Here is a 22001-nt window from a genome sequence, read left to right as displayed (position 1 = left end):
ATAGGAAAACAACTCAATGCTCTTTTTAAAAATAGAAATTACATTCCACTGTCAGAAAGGATATGACCATGGCAACAGCTTTCATGAGTTTACAGAATGTCATCTTATTTACGGTATATAGAAAATAACAATTATAAATTTTCACATATTGTATTTGTTTTTTAGTTCAACATTAACAGTCTTGGAATTGTCTCGTGGATATTCAACATAGCAGGTGACATGAGAAAGCCACAGGAAGCACTGATTATTATTTATTAATAACTGATAATCAATATAATATCATCAAAGCAGTTTAAAAAAATAAACGCCCAACGCTCATAAATCCAGAGAATGTATGTGCATAGAAGAGGTTACGAGTGCCAGGCCTGTTTTAAAAGGGCCCGGCAATGCACGTAAAGCCCTGGGACGCGTGTAAGTCCCGGGGCTTGCAAAATGGGGTGGGGAGGGGGCGTGGTATGGGCGGGGTGGTCCGGTGGCGGGGCGGAGTGGGACCAGAGGCCTTCGACACAGCGGCCATTACTGCTGTGTCGGAGGATCGCGTGCTGGCAAGCTGCCAGTGCACGCAACTTGCGCCTGCCCGGAGGCAAGTGCAAAAGGTAAAATAAAAGTCAGGGGGGGTTAGGGTAGGGATAGGGGTGGGAAAGGTTAGGGGAAGGGATGGGAAGGTTAGGTTAAGGGGAAGGGAATGGGGGAAGGCAGTGCGGCTCGGCGTGCACAAGGTACACAATAGTATACCCCCTTGCGCGCACTGACCCCTGATTTTATAAATTGCGCATGCCGGTGTGCGCAAGTTATAAAATCGGGTGTATATGTGCGCGCGCGCATGTTATAAAATGTACCCCAAAATATACATCAGCAATATATGCAAAAACAAAAATACAAACTGATAACAAAATAATCAAAGCTTGAGAAAACAACCAAGTTTTCAAAGATTTATGGAATTTGAGATACGATTTTTCCTTCCTGATTACTAAAGGGATACAATTCCAGCAGATGGCACTACATAAGTGAAAGCAGCCTGATGGGTGTGCTCTAATCTTCTCCTTGACAGAGGCAGGACTATAAACAGATATTGTTGAGAGGAGCGCAGACGATGAACTAGCTCAAAGTAGCATAGCCAATTAGCCAATTATTGTGGGTTCCCTGAGGCCAAAGCATTGAAAACCAAACAAGTAATCTTAAATCTAGATCTAGCGCAACAGGCAACCAATGAAGCTTGATGAGAAACAATGAAACAGAATTATACATTTTGCCTCTATAAAAGTTTGGCCACAGTATTTTGTATAAGTTGGAGATGTCTAAAATTACGACTAGTGTAGAAAGAGTGGTGATGGAGAGAATTACAATAATTAATTCTCAAAAACATAGAGTGAACCAGGGTTTCTAAGCCCTTTCTTATGAGAAAATAATGAATCTGTTGAAGGACCCAGAAATAAAAGCATTTTTTCATTGTAAAGGAAATGTAATCATAAGTAATTTAGACTCCATTGTGACTCTCAACACTGTTATCGCTTCTTTTGGATAAATAGTCATACCCATTAGTTCAGGAAAACCAATGATATTATCTAGAGTTGCCCACAAGCTACTTTTGATTAGATGGTAATCATGATGCACGTGTTGGCTCTATTAAATATTCAGAGCAAACCAAAACGTCTTATTATCAGCTTGCAGAGCAGAAATTTTCAGTATAGCTGGAACATAGCACCATAGTTTTTGTAAATAACTAAGCAATGTGCAAAACTGTAAGGACTGGTATGAAAAGAAAGTGATAGCTCACTGAACTGTACATCTGTGCAACTTCAAGGAAAATATGATCGCACCAGTATGCTTGCAGAATACATTGGGGTAACTTCAAACCTTTGAGCTCTTTTGTTTGAAAAAAACAAAACAAAACAAGAACTATCCAAAATATTCTGGCAATCACTGAATCTCTCAATATTATGGTGGCAATAAAGCCAATTGATTATTTTGGATCTAAATACTGTACTAATAAGTAATTATCTAGGCATAGGTTCAGAAACAGTCTTTAAAAATGTAAGTAGTATCTAATTCTTTAAAACATGAAATATTCATCAACGTGGCTGCTAGATAGCCAAAATGACATGATGACTCATATGCTTTCATAACATCTCTTTGGGAAGGCAGCATATAGAGTCTGGCAGTAAAGGCAAATAAGGTGTATGTTTTTCAAGCAGAAAATCTGCAAATTTCTTTTATCTTCATGTTACGTTTGTAGTCTACGGCCACACTACCAGTAAGCCCCGGGTGTTATATTCAGCTAGTTATTGTAGGAGGAGGTTCCATTCCATTCAAATGCAACGTCTCCCTCTTCGGGGTCTGGAATGGCTGTCCACCTTGGTAAACATATATAGCAGTGCTCTAGCTAGAGCTTGGGAGGCAGTCCCTTTAGGTTGGAATAGAGTTCAGAGCTAGATAGGAGCTTAGCTTTTGTTGTTTTACTGGCCTAGTCACAGGAGTCAAGCAAGTCCTGTTTGGTGGTCCTGACTAGGGTTGGGAGGGTTTTTTTCCCTTTATAGTCCACTCACTGGCTGGTTTGGATTTTTCCCTCTGGGTACATTTTTTTTGATTTAACCTTTTAAGTGCTAGGATCCTTACTGGAGCCTGTACACCTCCTTGGCCCAGGGAATGGGGAACCCTGGGTCTGGGGCTATGTAGGTTAGGGAAGAACTGCCCTCCATAGCCTCCATGAGGAAGGGGGTGCCAGTGACCTGCTGTAAAGATACACTCCGGTGTTAACTTCAGTTTTTGGGAAGATTTGGTTTTCAAGATCCAAGAGGATGCTCTGACTGCTTTTCCTTCCTGACTGAGGCACAGACAGTTCTGCTTCAGGGGATCCCTTGCATCAGAGGTCACATCAGACCAAAGAGAGAAAAAGGACTGCATCAGAAGCAAAGAAATTAGAAATGAACTATGAGTAACGACAAAGCCTAACATCCTGGAAAACACCCATCCAGTGCTTTCAAACGCCTGGGGAGAGAGAGGGGCAGATTTTAAAATGGGGGTTTCATGCGCTGGGCCTATTTTCAAAAAGCCCGGTGGTGTGCGTAAAGCCCCGGGACACGTGTAAGTCCCGGGGCTTGAAAAAATGGGCAGGGCGGGATGGGTCGGTCTGGGGGCGGAGCAGGGGCGTTGCCAGAGGCCTCTGGCAGACCTAACTTCTACAACAAAAGTGTGGGGTGTGTTTTCTTTAGGGCTGGGGGCAGGACAGGTAGGGGAAGGGAGGGAAGGTGGGGAGGGGAAAGGAAAGTTCTCTCCCAAAGCCGCTCCGATTTCAATTTCTTACAGGTAAAATACCATTTTTTATTTTTATATAACCAAAAAACTTTTTTGAAAGAGGAAAAGACCTCAGTACAGGTAAGGAATCTGATATTACAGAATCTGAAAGACCAGTTGTTACAATCACGGGTCCAACAACCTCTTATATTTTTATTGTTTAATTTTTCTAAAAGATTTTACTCCTTATATTAGTTTTCTCATATATGAATTTCAATCAAATGACACTGACACTTTTTATATAAATTTATTGAGCCGATTGATTTCTTCTTATATGAATTTCAATCAAATGGCATTGTCACTCTTTATACAAAGATTTTTTAAAAATATTTTTGGAACGGAGAATATGAGAAAACTAATATAAGAAGCAAAATCTTTTAGAAAAATTACATAATAAAAATATAAGAGGTTGTTGGACCCGATGATGCGCCGACCGCAACACACCCCCCGACATGCCCACGACACGCCTACGATGATGCGCCGGCCGCAACACGCCCTCGACATGCCCACCGACATGCCCCCGATGACGCGCTGGCTGCGACACGCCCCCCCGACATGCCCCCGACACGCCCCCCCAGGAAAGCCCCAGGACTTACGCACATCCCGGGGCTTTGCGCGTGCTGGCAGCTTATGCAAGATAGGCTCGGCACGCGCAGGAGGGGTTTGGGGTAGGTTTTCGGGGGTTACGTGCGTAACCTACACTTGTAACACTTTGAAAATCTACCCCATATGAAAATACTCATTATACATTCTGGGGTAGATTTACAAAAAATGCGCGTTCACGTACTTTTGTTGGCGCACCAGTCGCAAACAAAAGTACGCTGGATTTTAGTAGATACGCGCATAGCCGCGCGTATCTGCTAAAATCCAGGATCAGCGCGCGCAAGGCTGCCGATTTTGTGCAGCCGGCGTGCCGAGCCGCGCAGCCTGCCTCCATTCCCTCCAAGGCCACTCCGAAATCGGAGCGGCCTCGGAGGGAACTCGCTTTCGCCCTCCCCTCACCTTCCCCTCCCTTCCTCTATCTAACCCACCCCCCCAGCCCTATCTAAACCCCCCCTACCTTTGTCTGAGGATTTACGCCTCCCGGAGGGAGAAGTAAATCCCCGCGCGCCAGCGGGCCGCTAGCGCGCTGAGACGCGATCCGGGGGCGGTTCCAGAGGGTGCGGCCACGCCCCCGGACCGCCCCGGGCCGAAACCACACCCCCGGGCCCGCCCCCGAAATGCCGCAACCCGCCCCCAAAACGCTGCATCAATCGGCCCCGCCCCCAACACGCCCCCGACTCGCCCCCGACAAAATACCCCGGGACTTATGCGAGTCCCAGGGCTCTGCGCGCGCCGGCAGGCCTATGGAAAATAGGCGCGCCGGCGTGCAAGGCCCTGCTCGCGTAAATCCACCCGGATTTACGCGAGCAGGGCTTTTAAAATCCGCCCCTATGTGAAATACTCTTATACATTATGTAGGATATATACACTATGTGAAATAAATGCATCAAAAACAAGAAAAGAGGCACTAAATACACTGAAAAGCCTTGTCTTAGGGATGGGAGGGAGGGGAGGGGAAGGGGGGTGGGGGGCTATGAAAGATCCGATTCAGGGTAGGCCAATTTGAAAAGCCATGTTTTGACCCCAGTTTTAAATTTTTCGAAAGCAAGGTTCTAGTCAAAGTTCAACTGGCATCGAGTTCCAGAGGGAGGGGCCTGCAATAGATAGGGCTCTCTCTGGTGGAGGAGTGGTGAGCACTTTTGAGGGAGGGGGTGTGGAGGGTGCCTGAGAGAGAGTTTCTCGTGAGATGAATGGAGGAATGAAAGCGAAGGGGATCCTCAAGCCAGGAGTGATTGTGAAGGGAGTTATGAATGATAGTTAGGGTTTTGTATTTGATGCAGGACGAAATGGGAAGCGAATGGAGTTCCTTAAGTATAGGGGTAATGTGATTTGATTTACGAGTGTTTGTAAGGATTCTTGCCATAGCGTTCTGTAGCATTTGCAGGGGTCTAATAGTGGCGTAGGGGAGGCCTAGAAGTAAGGAATTACAGTAGTCCATTTTTTAAAGCATTGTCGCTTGTAGGACTGTGTGGAAGTCTTGTGAGTGAAGCATGGGTTTAAGTTTTTTGAGGATGTGGAGTTTGTAGAAACCACCCTTAATGATTGTATTAATGTGGTTTTTGAAGTTTAGATGATTGTCTAAGGATACCCCTAGGTCTTGCACGAAATCGGGGGGCGCAATTGCTTGGGAGGTAGGTTCTCTGGGGGTTGGTATAGTGCGGTAGGGGTGATTTGTGATATAAGGAGTTCAGTTTTGGAGGAGTTTAACGCCAGGTGAAGGTTGGAGAGGAGGGTGTTGATAGATGTGAGACATGTTTCCCAGAACTTGAAGGATTTGGTAAGGGATTCTTGGATGGGAATGAGAATTTGGACATCATCCGTGTATAGGAAAAATTTAAGACCTAGGTCAAAGAGTAGGTAGCAGAGGGGTAGGAGGTATATATTGAATAGCGTGGAGGATAGTGAAGAGCCCTGTGGGATGCCTTGGGTGAGGGGGATGTGTGAGGATTCTGCATTTGCAATTTTAACTATATAACTTCTATTATGGAGGTAGGAGGAGAACCAGTGGTGGGCTATGCCTGAGATGCCTATCTCAGTAAGGCGGGTAAGGAGGATTTTGTGACTGATGGTGTCGAAAGCGGAAGAGATGTCGAGGAGGGCAAGGATAAATGATTGTCCATGGTCCATGCCCTTGAGGAGGGAGTCAGTTAGCGAGAGTAGGAGGTGCTCCGTGCTGCGGGACTTATGGAAGCCGAATTGGGCAGGATGGAGGATATGGTGGTCTTTGAGATAGTCAGACAGCTGTGAATTGACTATTTTTTCCATAATCTTGGAGATGAAAGGAATGTTAGAGATAGGCCGGTAGTTTGATGGGTTAGTGGGCTCAAGGGTGGGTTTTTTGAGGAGGGGCTTGACCAAGCAAGTTTAAGCGGGTCTGGGACATTGCCGTGTGATAGGGAACAATTGATTATGTTGGCGAGGGGTTTTGCAATGATGGAGGGAATGGAGATGAGGGCTTTGATGGGGATGGTGTCGGACAAGTGTGAGGCAGTTTTCATTTTTTTTTAGGGTAGATTCGATTTCGTTGGCAGTAGTTAACTCGAGGGCTTCAAGTTTGTGGTTGGGATTAGTGGGCAGGGGGTTGGCAGGAGAGGGGTTGGTAGGGAGGCGTAGGAGGATGTTAGCTATTTTGTTTTTAAAGTAGAGAGCAAAGTCTTCGCACGTGCTGTTATCTTGTTCATCGGTGGTGGTGGGGGGGGGGGGGGGGGGGAGGAATTAGTGAGTTCAGCCACATATGAGAATAGGGCCTTTGTGTTGAATTGGTAATTGTGGATTTTTGCAGAGTAGTAATCGTGCTTAGTCTGATTGGTAGTGAGTCTGTAGGTGTGGAGGGCAGATTTATAAATGGCTACATGTTTAGCGGTAGGATTTTTATGCCAAATTCTCTCTTTACTTCTCAGGTCATTTTTTTAGATTTCTTAGATTGGTAGTATACCAGGGTTTTTTTGCTGTCTGACCATGGCGTATTTCTTTATTAATGATAGGGCAAATATCATTGGCTATAGTGGTCGTGAGTTTGTTCCAGGAGGAAAGGGCCACTTCAGGATTGGTGAGGTCAAGGTTGTTAGGGAAATTCTCGAAGGCAGAGATGAGGTCTTCAGTGGAGCATGGTTTACGAAAGGAGATTTTGGTGCTGTGTGAAGTGGAGCAGACGGGGGTAACTTTATAGAGAGGAGTAAGTTGGAAAATGTATACAAGTAAGTGTCTTTTAAAATAGCAACTAACGTGTGTGTTGGCCCCACTCTGGAACACCCCTAGACCACCTTTTTTTTTACATACATATATATGCGTATGAAAGTGAAAATACACAAACATTTTCGATTTTTATAAAATATAGAGTGTGCGAGTAGAGGTTACTTACACATGTATATGTTAATTTTTATGCATGCAATGTTTTGAAATTTTTCCTTTTAATGTATTATTGCATTTTCTGATGTATTTGCATTGTTATGAAATTTTTATTATGATCTATTAGCTATTTATTGCATATTTTGTGCTCTGTAAACCTCTGTGGGTTGATCTGTGTTCAAGGAAAACGGTATAGAAGTATAACATACTATAAAATAATATAACATAATATAACATAATATAAAGTGTGTTGTTCCATCCCTTGCCCTCTCCTCACCCCTGGGACTGCTTTAGTAATTTGTGGATAAAGTGTGCACATTGTTGAAATAAGCATATACTTATGATGCAGACAGATGAAGTATTTATTATTATTTTTGTGGGTAAAATGCTATTGTACCCATGGAAAGGGTTTTGACAATTGCCCTCCTTTTATATTGCATTTTTCATAGTAGTATGAGGGCATGATTAAACCATGCCAGGCCAACCAGCATCATTAGATAATATAATGCAGTAAATTCAATGATAGCAAGGGCATAGTTATATCAGTTTGTCAACAAATCATTACTGTATCATATTTGGTATGTCGCATCTGCTTACATAAATCAATTGCAAAAAAATACCTTAGAAAGCTATTACTGTCACATTCCAGCAAACACAATTATTATATTTTATCAACACTCCACCTGCTGAAATTTATCTAACCATTTCCATGAATTGAAATGAAAGCCTGTGCTAGAACTCAAACCTCCTGTACACATTCTGGTATTCTAGGCTTAAGGGATGGGAGCTTGCCTAGATACTTTGCACCTGCTATGTATGCAGGCAGTTAAGGGAGGGTAAAATAGTGCTCCTACTTTTGAAAATGTCAAGTACATGCACTGTTTTACTCTACCTCATGGACTTAGATCTTTCTTGGACTGCTCTGATCTCAAACTATTGGTCTATTCTCTTAACTCACCTACATTACTGTAATGCCATGTTCGACACAAATCAAAATAAATCAGACTATCCAAAATATGGCAGCTAAGTTGATTTTCAGAAAGTAGAAGTGTGACTATGTTACTCCCTTACTTCATGATCTGCATTGGCTACCCATAAGTTTTCACTTGAGGTCAAATTTTAAAAGTCCTACGATTGGCAAATCTGGGAGAAACGTGTATGACTGGGCCGTGCGGATTTTAAGAGGCCCGCAGCCATATACGTATCTCCCAGTATGCGAATAAAACGGTTTGGCAAAAAGGAGTGGGACAGGGTGGGTTGTGGGTGGGGTCTTGGCATGGGCAGGGCCATTAAGTCAGTTTCATATCCAATGACCATGTAACTTGCTGCTGCTATGGACTGTGGGTATATAGTAAAATAAAAAAATCTAGGGTAGTCAGCGGGGTTTTACATAGAAACATAGAAACATAGAAATGACGGCAGAAAAAGACCAATCAGCCCATCCAGTCTGCCCAGCAAGATTCAACTCTTATTTTCCCATACTTATCTGTTTCACCAACCACCAACTTCAGGGCTCTTGTTGGTAACCAGGGATGTGAATCGTTTTTCTAACGATTGACATATCGTACGATATTTCTAAATTCCATAGAAATCAGTTAAAAGAAAGAAACGATCAATTTTATCCCCGATTTTTCTTAAAAATCATTTTTCACTAAAAAAAACCCGGGGAAACGCGGGAAAATGATTTTTTTCCGGCGGTCAGATGATCCCAAAAGCAGGAACGATCAGGCACCCGATTCACAACCCTATTGGTAACTGATTCAAATTTCCTGCCATCTCCTGTCATTGATGCAGAGAGTAATGTTGGAGTTGCATCAAATGTGAGCATAAAGCTTATGTTTAAGGGTTGTAACTGTCGCATCAAGCAAGCTACCCCAATGCTTGTTCACCCAGACTGCACAGATCGATGCTTTGTTGGATGATGTCTGAATGCAAATCCTGTTTTCCTCACTTCCCCCTACCATTGAAGCAGATAGCAATGCTGTATATGCTTTCAAAGTGATGTATCAGGCTTAATTGGTTTAGGGTATAACCGCTGTAATAAGCAGCTACTCCCTCGATTGTTTACCCAGATTGTGAAGTTCAGTCCTTGTTGGTTGTTGCCTGAATGTAAATCCTGTTTTCTACTTTTTTTCCCCTGCCATAGAAGCAGAGAGCAGCACTGTATATGTATTCAAAGTGATGTATCAGGCTTAATTGGTTTAGGGTAGTAACCGCCATAATAATCAAGCTACCCCCATGTTTATTTATTTACCCAGATTGTGTAGTTCAGTCCTTTTTGGTTGTTATCTGAATGCAAATCCTCTTTTCCACATTTCCCTTTGCCATTGAAGCAGAGAGCATTGTTGGGGTTGCAATAACCATGCAAGGGAATTTTTTGAGTAAGGATAGTAATCACCAGGTAGTAAACATTCCAGCAAACCACCCCCATGGCTCTACTCTTCATGCCCATCCTCTAGCCTTTATGGATCCACAGGGGCGGATTTTCAGAGCCCTGCTCGCGTAAATCCGCCCAAAACTGGGCGGATTTACGCGAGCAGGGCCCTGCGCGCCGGTAGGCCTATTTTACATAGGCCTACCGGCGCGCGCAGAGCCCCGGGACTCGCGTAAGTCCCGGGGTTTTTGGAGGGGGCGTGTCGGGGGGCGGGCCCGAACCGTGCGGCATTTTCGGGGCGTGTCGGGAGCGTTCTGGGGGCGGGCCCGGGGGCGTGGCTACGGCCAGGGGGCGTGGCCGCACCCTCCGGACCCGCCCCCAGGTCGCGTCCCGGCGCGCAGGAGGCCCGCTGACGCGCGGGGATTTACGCCTCCCTCTGGGAGGCGTAAATCCCCCGACAAAGGTAAGGGGGGGGTTTAGACAGGGCCGGGCAGGTGGGTTAGGTAGGGGAAGGAGGGGAAGGTGAGGGGAGGGCAAAGGAAAGTTCCCTCCGAGGCCGCTCCGATTTCGGAGCGGCCTCGGAGGGAACAGGGGTAGGCTGCGCGGCTCGGCGCGCGCCGGCTATACAAAATCCATAGCGTTGCGCGCACCGATCCAGGATTTTAGTGGATATGCGCGGCTCCGCGCGTATCTACTAAAATCCAGCGTACTTTTGTTTGCGCCTGGAGCGCAAACAAAAGTAGGCTATTCGCGCTCCTTTTAAAATCCGCCCCACAGTGTTTATCCCACACTGCTTTGAAATCTTTCACCGGATGAAAGATTTCACCCGGGCATTCCAGGCATTTACCACCCTCTCTGTGAAGAAATACTTCCTGACATTGGTTCTGAGTCTTCCTCCCTGGAGCTTCAAATCATGACCCCTAGTTCTATTGATTTTTTTCCATTGTAAAAGGTTTGATGTTGACCATGAATCATTAAAACCTTTCAGATTTCTGAAAGTCTGTGCCATATCTCCTCTGCTCCTCCTCTCCTCCAGAGTGTACATATTTAGGTTTTTAAATCTCTCCTCATAAGTCATTTTATGAAGACCATCCACCTTTTTGGTTGCCCTTCTCTGGACTGCCTTCATCCTGTCTCTGTCCCTTTGGAGATACGGTCTCCAGAACTGAACACAGTACTCCAGGTGGGGCCTCACCAAGGCCCTGTACAAGGGGATCATCACTTCCTTTCTCTTACTAGATATTCCTCTCTCTATGCAGCCCAGCATTCTTCTGGCTTTAGCTATCGCCTTGTCACATTGTTTTGCCGACTTCAGATCGTTAGACACTATCACCCCAAGGCCTCTCTCCTGCTCTGTGCACATCAGTCATTCACCCCCATCAAATACAATTCTTTCGGATTTCCACTCCCCATATGCATGACTCTGCACTTCTTGGCATTGAATCACAGCTGCCATATCTTCAACCACTCTTCCAGCTTCCTTAAGTCACGTCTCATTCTCTCCACTCTTTCCGGCGTGTCCACTCTGTTGCAGATCTTAGTATCTGCAACAGAGTTAGGGCTAGTAGGGTAAACGGGAGGCAGAATAGGTTGGGGGTTTAGGAAGTCCACTCTTTTACAGAGGTGAACTGGGAGGGAACTGGGAAATAAGCCTATTGACTTGCCACACGTACCTACTAAAATTCCCCCCTGTATGCATCGAGATGGGATTCACACACACATGCACACGTCGATATAAAATCACACCCATGTTATAAAAATCAGCACGTCCATGTGAGCGTACCAGCAAACATGCACACATTTGCACACACACTGTAGTTTGAAAGTTACAGGCCCTGTGTTCAAAATAGGATATTTAATTTTTAAGGCTTTGGACTGGAGTACCCCACCTTACATTTCCTGTCTGATTGTTCCCCCATCAACTAGGGAGATTCCTGTGTTCTACTCAACAAGAATGCCTAATTCTACCAAGGGAGATTAGGTTGGAAAGTACTAGAGAAATTTGTTTCTCATACTTAGCCCCCAGCCTGTAGAACTCTTTCCCATTGACTTTACACTTACAGAAAGATTATTTTAAATTTAGCAAAGCTTTAAAGACCTATTTGTTCATACAAGCTTTTCTACAAGATTAGAGCAACAATTCTTTTACCGACCTGCTCTTTCATGGGTTTCCTCTTATTATTGTTACATTTGAACATTTTAATATACTATTTTATTATTGTTTAATCTATTTTTATTTGTTTATTTTATATACTGTTTTATTTGATGCTTTATTGTTGTTTATTATTTACTGTTGACTATATTCTTAATTTTTACACTATTTAGTATATATCATGTTAGCCTCATTTATATTTATTGTACATTACATTAGTTTGCCTTGGTAAACATTTGTGATTAATCAAGTATGAAATAAACTAAAAAAAATAAATATGCCCCTTGGCCAATCTTTTGTTTTATATTATTTTATTTCTGCATTTTCAATTTCTATCCGAGAATAGTCTTGTAAAGAAAAATAATCATGTGTCATAATTATTAAAGGGAAAAATAAAAGAAAACAATTACCCTAGGACTATCATTTTAAGCCATCAAGATATGTATATTTTGAATGTCCATGTGGATTTTTAGCAAGCAGAGGGAGGACAGCTTTCAGTCAAGCCATTTCATCCAGGTAAATATTTACTTACTTATTTATCACTTACATACAATATATTTTGCTCAAAACATAAATATCAAGAACCCCGATAAAGCAGCACATCCTTGGACTCCATTCTAAGATAAATAAAATCAACTAAAATTACTCCATAAACCTAAAAATAGAAAAATAAATAACTTAAAAAGTCTTTCATTATATATGCAGATCAAATTGGTAGTACCAAATGCTTTTCTAAACAATAATGATTTCAGTTTGCTTGCATAATTTTAAATAATTACCTTCTTACTACACTTCCCATGGAACTTTATTTCAAAGGGGAAGGCACAACACAACTAACAGCCAAATTGCTTGACACTCCTAAACTCAATTGTGAAGGAGCTGATATTTTCAACAAATCTTAACTAGAAGACAATCTCTCATAGGGACATAAGAACAAGACAATGTGTTAAAAATTCAAGCTCTTGGTTATGAAGACATTTATAAACACTATAGAGAAGCTTGAACTTTCTTCTCTGTATACTAGAAGCCAGTTTAGTTCATTTAAATCAGGAGTGACATGATTTCTGCTCTAAAATACTTTAATCAACTGAGCAGCCATATTTTGACCCACCGAAGCCTTTGTAAAACCTGGCTCAGTAAACCCTGATGAAGGGTATTACAAGAATCTACCCAACTCAAAAAGAGTGAATGAATGATCCTTTTACATCACTTTCAGGAAACATCTTAATTTTCCAGTCATCCTAAGATAATGAAGCACAAACAACAGAGGATATCTGGTTTCATGGAAAGTTCAGATTCAAAACAAATCCCCAAATTTCATTCTACCGGTTTATTCTCAAGAGATACTCTTGAAATAAAAGGGAAAGACATAAACGGTCTGTTAACACCTGTTATGTTTTGTAGGGTTTGGGTGGACCCTTGGACACTGTGGCAGCTGAAGTCCCATGAGGAACCACAGGTCAGGCACAGCTCTGGACACAAAAACACAGATTATATCTTTTATTAGACAGTTTGTGAAGCCACCAAAGGTGGCGGTAGTGAGTAGAAGATGGAGCCTGGCTGGGCTAGTAATCCTCAGGGGGCTGGAACAGCGGCTTCTCCAGTAGCAGTGCTGTAGGAAGAACAACTGAGAAACTGAGTATACTGAAATATTCACAGAGTTCCTAGTATGGAGAAGCCCCGGGATAGGGAGAGTTGGCCCTCGAAGAGCGAGTACCAGATCCCTGGGCACAGAGACTCGTTGGCAAGTATTCACGCAGCAGTTCTCCATAGAAGATGGCACTGGTGCCGGAATGGAGGCAGGCCCTCGAGGAGCGAGTACCTGGTTCCAGGGAAACAGCTCTGAGGATTAGATGGTAATAGTACTCACAGATGGTGTCTGTAGTGAATTCTTCCATGTAGAAGAGGAGATGGACACAGGTAGTCAGTCAGGGAACATGGGCCCTCGAGGAGTGAGTACCGGTTCCTGATAACGACCTGAAAGAAGCAGAGAGGACCCCGAGGAGCAGGTACCTCATTAACAGCAAAGAGTCCAAATAGAAGTTGGAGGCAGAGTAGCTGGGTATGGAGAGCGAATCCCATCCGTAGGAAATCCCTTGCTAACTCAGAGGCTAGCAACAAACAACAGGCCCAAATACCCGGGCAGCATAACGTCATCACAGATGGATGCCCCTGAGTTTCGCGCCATAGAGGAAATAAGAATGAGGGCCGCGCGGTGCGCGTGCCCTAAGGTACCTGAGGAGCATGGTGGGAGTCAGTGCCCAAGCTTGTCTGGGGACGCTGGAGAGGGCGGTGGGCAGACGCCGCAGCAGCCAGATGTCCACAGGGAGCAGGAAGAGTTGCAGAAAAAGAAAGGTAGACGGAGTGAAGTCGTCGGGCAGCGATGGTCGCAACAGCACCTCAGATATTTCTAGGTTCATCTTAAGCTTATGATCATAAAGACAGGATTCTATCCTCCTTAAACACTGGTTGAACTGTCCTACCACTATTGACTGATCAGACCTCATATGAACCAGAAGTTGGATATCAGATATCCACAAATATAATGGGCATTCATGCTTTGATTGAAATCAGCAAATGGGGTTAAACAAAGATTAAACAACAGCAGAGAATTGATCCCTGAGGTACTCCACATATAATCTATATCTCTGATGACAAGAAGCTTCAACTGATTTGTTGAGTATGCATACTCAAACAATATCCAAACCACTGGAGGGCCATACCAATTACAGCTGACAGAGACAGCTGTACAAGTAATGGCTCATAATCCACCATGTTGAAAGCTGCAGACAGATTGAACATTACCACTAACAAAGTACAACCCCTATTGATGTGAGTTTGAATGCTATTAGACTAGGCCAACAACAAACTCAGGATGCTGGGGCAATGTCTGAACCACAAATGAGCAAGATATAAGCCTCTATTCTTCAAAACAAAACTTAAAAGTTGCTGAAACACAATATCTTCTAAGATCTTGCTTAGAAAAGATAAATTAGAAACTGATGAATAGTTAGAAAGAGTTTCACTGTCTTCCCCAGCTTTTTTAAAACATAGAACAAACTATAGCTTGCTTTATTCCTTTGATACATAGTCTTGAGACAGGCTGTCATTGAACAAATGCAACAAAAAATGTCACAGACCTAACTTTCTTTTCAAAAGAAATTTACCTGGAAACATATCAAGAGGGCTATTAGACATCTTCATGTCTAGAAGAAGCCGCCCCAAACCCAGTGGAATACTCTCACAAAATGTACCCAATATCTCTTTCCAGAATAGATTCTGAACATGATTCTTCTCCTGACATTTTAGCTGACAAATTATCCTGGGCCTTTTTTATTTATGTAAATAGTTTGCACCCTTAAATGGCCCACCCCTCTTCCTTTTTGTTTTATAATATTGTAAATAAGTTGCATACAGTTTAATATTTTTATATTTTAGATAATAATATTTTATGATTATATTTACTTTGGATGTGTGTCTTCATTATTTACTACATAAAATGGTTTATTCTACAACAGAAGCCCCTCAAAGGATATCCTATAGTCCTAACTCTCTGAACCTCACATTTTGCTTGCCATGCTGATTTGTCTAATATTTGTTAGACTCCTCTTATCAAACATGATATCAGCATATGTAGTTGGTTTGCTTGTGCTAACCTTGTACCCCTAAAACTGCTAACAGTAAGGGAGATCATAAATAAAAAAGCATATATCCACAGATACCACTTATCTTCCTAAAAGGCACCAAATATGAGTGTAGGCAAGCCACAAGTAGGAGTTTTGCTTATCAAGCTTCTAGTATGTTAGGTATCCCCTTAAATAAAATAACAACATAGAAAGAAATGAAGCACACAGGAGGTAGCCCTTTCATAATCACTGCACTTTACAACAAAGAAGAAGTGTGATATAAAGGTACAAGTAGGAGCTGCATTCTCCTGAAACAGATTGCTAATTAAAGGTCTATGAAGTTACCTGTATGTCTTATTGACTTCTGATGTAACAGAAAAGAATTGCAATTTTTCAAATACTACAGAGATTGAATGTTTTAAAATAGACTTAAAGCAGGTGTCAAATTAATGACCTGCACCCACCCTATCCCTCTCCATGCTCACACTGCCTAACCATACAGGCAAGGCCCTGCTTTTTCGCTGAAGGCTCCCAGCTCTCAAACATCTATCTTTCAGAGGACATTTGCCTGCTGGAAGAGTGCTAGGCTTGTGTTCTAAAAGACATTCAAGATCATGTGCTTTTATAGGACTCTTAGACCAAAAGTTCCAGCCTGGAGCAGCCAATCACTCCTACATAAGAACATAAGAAATTGCCATGCTGGCAATTTCTATAACTTTCTATAAAGGTTTTTAAAAAAATTGAGAGAGACACTATGCATGATTGAAGCATTTTTAAGAAAACAAAAATTATTGGGAAAGCGTAAATGAGGTGATCTTAAGTGCCATATACACGAAACTGGTTGCAGCCCTTTGTGGGCAAGAGCCAGACGACTGTAAGTGCACATTATTTTCTGATACGACTTCCCTAAAAATATAGGGGCAGATCTTAAAACTTGCGCGAGGGCGTAGATTTGTTCTCGCAACCCGGCGCAAACAAATCTACGCCTGATTTTATAACATGCGCATGCAGCCACGCGCATGTTATAAAATGCAGGATCGGCACGCGCAAAGGGGTGCACAATTGTGCAGCTTGCGCACACCGAGCCGCGCAGCCTTCTTCCGTTCCACCTCCCCCCACCTTCCCCTACCTAACCCACCCCCCAGCCCTACCTAAAACCCCCCTTACCTTTGTTCCAAAAGTTACACCTGCCCGAGGCAGGCGTAACTTGCATGCGTGGGCTAGCTGCCAGCGCGCCATGCCCCGGCACAGGCCACTGTGTCGGAGCACTCGGCCCCACCCCCAGACCGCCCCCGCACCACGGCCCCGCCCCCGGACCGCTCCTTTTTCAAAGCCTCGGTACATATGCGCGTCCCGGGGCTTGTGCGTGCCGCCAAGCTTATGCAAGATAGGCTCGATGCGCGCAGGGGCAGCTTTTTGGGGGTTACACACGTATGTTATGCGCGTAACCCTTTGAAAATCTGCCCCATATGGTTTATATAAATAGTATAAATTGAGCATAAAAAATTAGGTCTCTCATAAGTGTGGGTTGTTGTTGTATAATACAAGAGAGAACTTTGAAGCCTATATAGAGATATTTTTTGTTTTCACACTATATAGTTCCAGCCACTTTGGTTCCAAATGTCAAAATAGTGGGCCATAATACCTGTTAATCAAAAATCTTCTTGAATAGCCATGTATTTACTATTTTTCAGAAGGTTAAATAATTTTCACAAATTCTGTCTTCAAGAGGCAGCTCATTCCAAATGGTCAGACTGGTACACAAAATAAATGAATAAGTCTCAGAAGTTTCAGCAAAGGCAGTAGCAAACTAGAACATTTCTGAAGAACACTACTGATGATTTGAGTTCAGTCAATGTCATTGTTTATCAAGGTAAACATGATTGAAGAGGGAAAAGGGAGATTGTATCTGAGAGCCAATGGCAATAGTAACATTTCTGATTTTTTCACTACCAGTGAGGGGATGGAGGAAAGATAATGCATGACCACCAAGCCCTATCACATCCTGCATGCAACATAAATTCAGTTTGTGTCCTTAATTTAAGCATGCATGCAACATTATTTTCCTTATTATTTATATTAAAGTCTATAGAGCTGGCAAGAAAAATAAAACTATAGACATTAACTTTCAAATCAGCCTGCAGGCACAAATTGGTGTGCATACATTGGCCTGCACCCAAGGACATGGCCATTTTATAACATACACGAACACAAGCAAGTACACACAAATGCTGCTTCTACCATGTAAATAGGCAGATTCTAAAAGGTGCTATTCCGAGGTTTACCAGTTCATGCCGTTTGCCCAGTTAAGAGATAACCTTAATTCCATCTAGTTAGACCTGACACTTAAAACCCTGCAGATCTTCATAGTTTTCTTTACATTTTAACTTACACATCATCCATAGCAGAAGTAAAGTTATGTGGCAGGAGTCCTCAGCACACTGGATCGCATAAGTATTTATACACATATCTCAAGTTCACACCCCGAAACGCCCATGCCCTGCCCACAAAAAAGGCCCACATCACTTCCCTTTTTGACAGCTTCTGAGATGTGTGTGCTCCAGTAGATATGTGCATATCTCGGCAGCTTTTAAAGTCTGCTTGGCGCGTATAAGCCCGATATACTCATGCATCCCATAATTCATGTACAAGTTGTGCTTTTAAAATTCACCTTATAGAATGTAGCAGTGAAATTCCAAAATCCAAAACATTCATCATAAAAATGTATTTTCTTTAATAAACTAGCAAATAAGGAGCTAGCAATGCTATTTTAAAAATATTGCTACAATGCTTAAATTTGAATAAGAACCTAAGAACATGCCATACTGGGTCAGACCAAGGGTCCATCAAGCCCAGCATCCTGTTTCCAACAGTGGCCAATCCAAGCCATAAGAACCTGACAAGTACCCAAAAACTAAGTCTATTCCATGTTACTGTTGCTAGTAATAGCAGTGGCTATTTTCTAAGTCAACTTAATTAATAGCAGGTAATGGACTTCTCCAAGAACTTATCCAATCCTTTTTTAAACACAGCTATACTAACTGCACTAACCACATCCTCCGGCAACAAATTCCAGAGTTTAATTGTGCATTGAGTGAAAAAGAACTTTTTCCGATTAGTTTTAAATGTGCCACATGCTAACTTCATGGAGTGCCCCCTAGTCTTTCTATTATCTGAAAGAGTAAATAACCGATTCACAGAGGAAAATTAGTTCTTACCTGTTAATTTTCGTTCCTGTAGTACCAAGGATCAGTCCAGACTGCAGGGTTATGCCTCCCTTCCAGCAGATGGAGTCAGAGAAAATATGAAAGCCCCCCCCCCCATATAACCTGATGTGCCATCTGCGATCCTTCAGTATAATCAATATCAAAGCAGAATGAATGCCAAATGTTTATTTTATTTTATTTTTTTAACAACCAATGATTAGATCAAGTCAAATATTAACCTCATAAAAACTATAACTTGTGACAAAAAGAACTACATCGCGTAAGCGTAGAGGCTTCGAAAAATCTGCCAAGAGAAAATACAAGTAGCTGAGCGGAGTCTCCTGCATATGGGCGGCCATCTGGACTGATCCTTGGTACTTCAGGACTGAAAATTAACAGTTAAGAACTAATTTTCCTTTCCCTGTATGTACCAGGATCAGTCCAGACTGCTGGGATGTTCCCAAGCTGCCCTAAAAGGGGTGGGACCTGGAGAGTCCCACTCGAAGCACACTGCTGCCAAAAGAATCCACCTTCGGATCCCAAACATCCAAATGGTAATGTTTAGCAAAGATTTCCAAGTGGCCGCCCGGCAAATCTCTTGGGGCGAGACACATTGGCTTTCTGCCCAGGACGCTGCTGGAAACCTAAGAGAATGATCCTTAAGACCATCCGGAACTGGTCGCAAGTGACCTATGTAATTTGAAACTATTGCTTCGGTGTTTACTGAAGAGGATGTTGGGGAGGTACCCGTAATGGAGAAGGTTTTCATGGGTAAAGATTCAGATGGACTGAATCAAATCACGGTGACCTCTCATGATTTTAAACACCTCTATCATATCCCCCCTCAGTCGTCTCTTCTCCAAGCTGAAAAGTCCTAACCTCTTTAGTCTTTCCTCATAGGGGAGTTGTTCCATTCCCCTTATCATTTTGGTAGCCCTTCTCTGTACCTTCTCCATCGCAATTATATCTTTTTTGAGATGCGGCAACCAGAATTGTACACAGTATTCAAGGTGCAGTCTCACCATGGAGCGATACAGAGGCATTATGACATTTTCCGTTTTATTCACCATTCCCTTTCTAATAATTCCCAACATTCTGTTTGCTTTTTTGACTGCTGCAGCACTCTGAACCGACGATTTCAATGTGTTATCCACTATGATGCCTAGATCTCTTTCTTGGGTGGCAGCACTTAATATGGATCCTAACATTGTGTAACTATAGCATGGGTTATTTTTCCCTATATGCATCACCTTGCACTTATCCACATTAAATTTCATCTGCCATTTCGATGCCCAATTTTCCAATCTCACAAGGTCTTCCTGCAATTTCTCACAATCTGCTTGTGATTTAACTACTGTGAACAATTTTGTATCATCTGCAAATTTGATTACCTCATTTGTCGTATTTCTTTCCAGATCATTTATAAATATATTGAAAAGTAAGGGTCCCAATACAGATCCCTGAGGCACTCCACTGCCTACTCCCTTCCACTGAGAAAATTGTCCATTTAATTCTACACTCTGTTTCTTGTCTTTTAGCCAGTTTGTAATCCACGAAAGGACATCACCACCTATCCCATGACTTTTTACTTTTCCTAGAAGCCTCTCATGAATGTAGTACTAAAGATGACAGCCGTAAATTTTCATGCAAAGTACAAAAACAGTTACTAAACTCAAGTAGCTGTTGAATGTGTTCTATAGATGCTTATTGAGTTTTCATATTTCATAAAATGTACTGACCTTTAAAATGCTATGAAAAATTATATACAAGTTATATTTACTTCTTAATGTCCAGGATTTCAATTCTTTTATGTAAAATACTTGCTGCCTTCTTGAATTCTTCTGTTGCTTTTGTCACATCATCTGCAATTTAAAAAATACCCACACATTCAAATGGAGTTATTTCAAAACATATGTAAAATCATATATCAGGGTTGCCTTTCAATAGAGGATTTATTCTTATTGATCATAAATACAGAGTTCTAAACGTTATATCAATGCTAGAAGAAACTATAATCTTTGGAGGCTGCGATATATTTTATTGGCCCAACAGGAAAAATGTGGCACATGAGCTTTCAAGTCCATTTATCATATCTGTGGTAATTTATGAGCAGATCTGAAAACTGAAGTTATAATTGAAAATAACTGAAATTCAGAGGAGGAACTGCCACAGTAAAATCTTCAGTAAGAATAAACAATCATGGCATTGAAACATCTCTGGTCACTATGACATTTATATTTTAGACCCTGAAAATGTTCTAAACTTTTGATTGTGTTTGTTCATATATGTTCCAATAACATGGTTGTTATAGCTTCCAGTTTATGTAATAAGCTAGTTGCTATTTTGTGTCAAAGGTATATGAAGCCTGATCACTGAGCAAGGTTAAAATGATTGCTGCTATTTAATGGGAAGCTTGGTTTTAATAGCCAAGTAAGTTAAACAGCTACAATAATTAGGCTATGCAGTCTCCATCTTAGGAGACCTCATAAGTTAATGGAAACAGAGGAAGAAGAGAGGAAGAAATACTGATCATGAGTGAAGAATATACCAGTTCATTCATCAAAATGCATTATGATGTTAATGCATGCGATAACACAATAACGCATGCGTTAATACCATAACCAATGCATTATTGTTCATAACGCATGATGAGAATGCAAATTTTTTGGATGAGTGGGATTAAAGAGGAGTTTGGGTGGGATTTAGTTAAATAAGGGGTATCATCGTACCATATGATAGCATAAACATAATGCATACTATTGCATGGTTTTAACGACAGAAATAGCTACACCTTTTTTCCTGGCATTAGGCTGTGCAATATGCCTGAAATAGCCATAACACAATTTGTGATAAAATTTTAAATTGCATTTTGGCCATTTTTGGACTTGGGGAGGGAGAGGGAGAGAGAAAGGGGAGAAAGGGAGAGTGGAGCGAGTGAGTGAGTGAGAGTGTCTCTGGGGAGGGACTCACTGTGTGGACCTTTATATTTCTCTCTATAGAATGGCCATATAATAGGTCTAGGAGAGGTGTTGGTAGTGGTTTCGGTTTAGGGGCTAATTTTGCATGTAGAGTGAGATGCACGAACAGCACAGTACACCTTGGTGAAGATTTGATGTCATTTGGAGTGAGGAAAGTCTAACAAAGATGAAATTTTATATTATGTTATCTTAACCTAGCTTGATGGTACCCTATTATAAAGTCCATCAAGCTAGGGTGAGAGAACATAATAGAAATAGGCAGAGGATTGGACATTTCTGCAGAGCCAGCCTAGCCTGCCAAAAGCACAAGCAGAGATAGCAGTGAGAATAAAGGGAATTCTGCCCTAAATTTAACAGAAATCTAGGAGTGGAAGTCATAAGAAATTAAAATTGGGAGAGCATGAGCTACAGTTGTTTATT

At 42.2% G+C, this 22001-nt stretch overlaps 1 protein-coding gene and 1 long non-coding RNA gene across 2 annotated transcripts in view; one reads left to right on the top strand and one right to left on the bottom strand.

Annotated features, from left to right (window-relative positions):
• Positions 1–22001, bottom strand: part of LOC115090152 (putative N-acetylated-alpha-linked acidic dipeptidase) — a gene marked incomplete in the record, with an annotated part of 417134 nt that overhangs the window by 143435 nt on the left and 251698 nt on the right. Inside the window, 1 exon segment of the mRNA XM_029598900.1 lies at positions 20384–20465. Coding sequence (XP_029454760.1) covers positions 20384–20465 — 82 coding nt within the window.
• Positions 1–22001, top strand: part of LOC115090153 — a 175525-nt gene that overhangs the window by 130683 nt on the left and 22841 nt on the right. The window lies entirely within an intron of this gene.

The sequence above is a fragment of the Rhinatrema bivittatum genome, chromosome 4 (genome assembly GCF_901001135.1).
Source record: "Rhinatrema bivittatum chromosome 4, aRhiBiv1.1, whole genome shotgun sequence".
Lineage (NCBI taxonomy): Eukaryota > Metazoa > Chordata > Amphibia > Gymnophiona > Rhinatrematidae > Rhinatrema > Rhinatrema bivittatum.
This window is presented reverse-complemented; position numbering and strand designations above follow the sequence as displayed.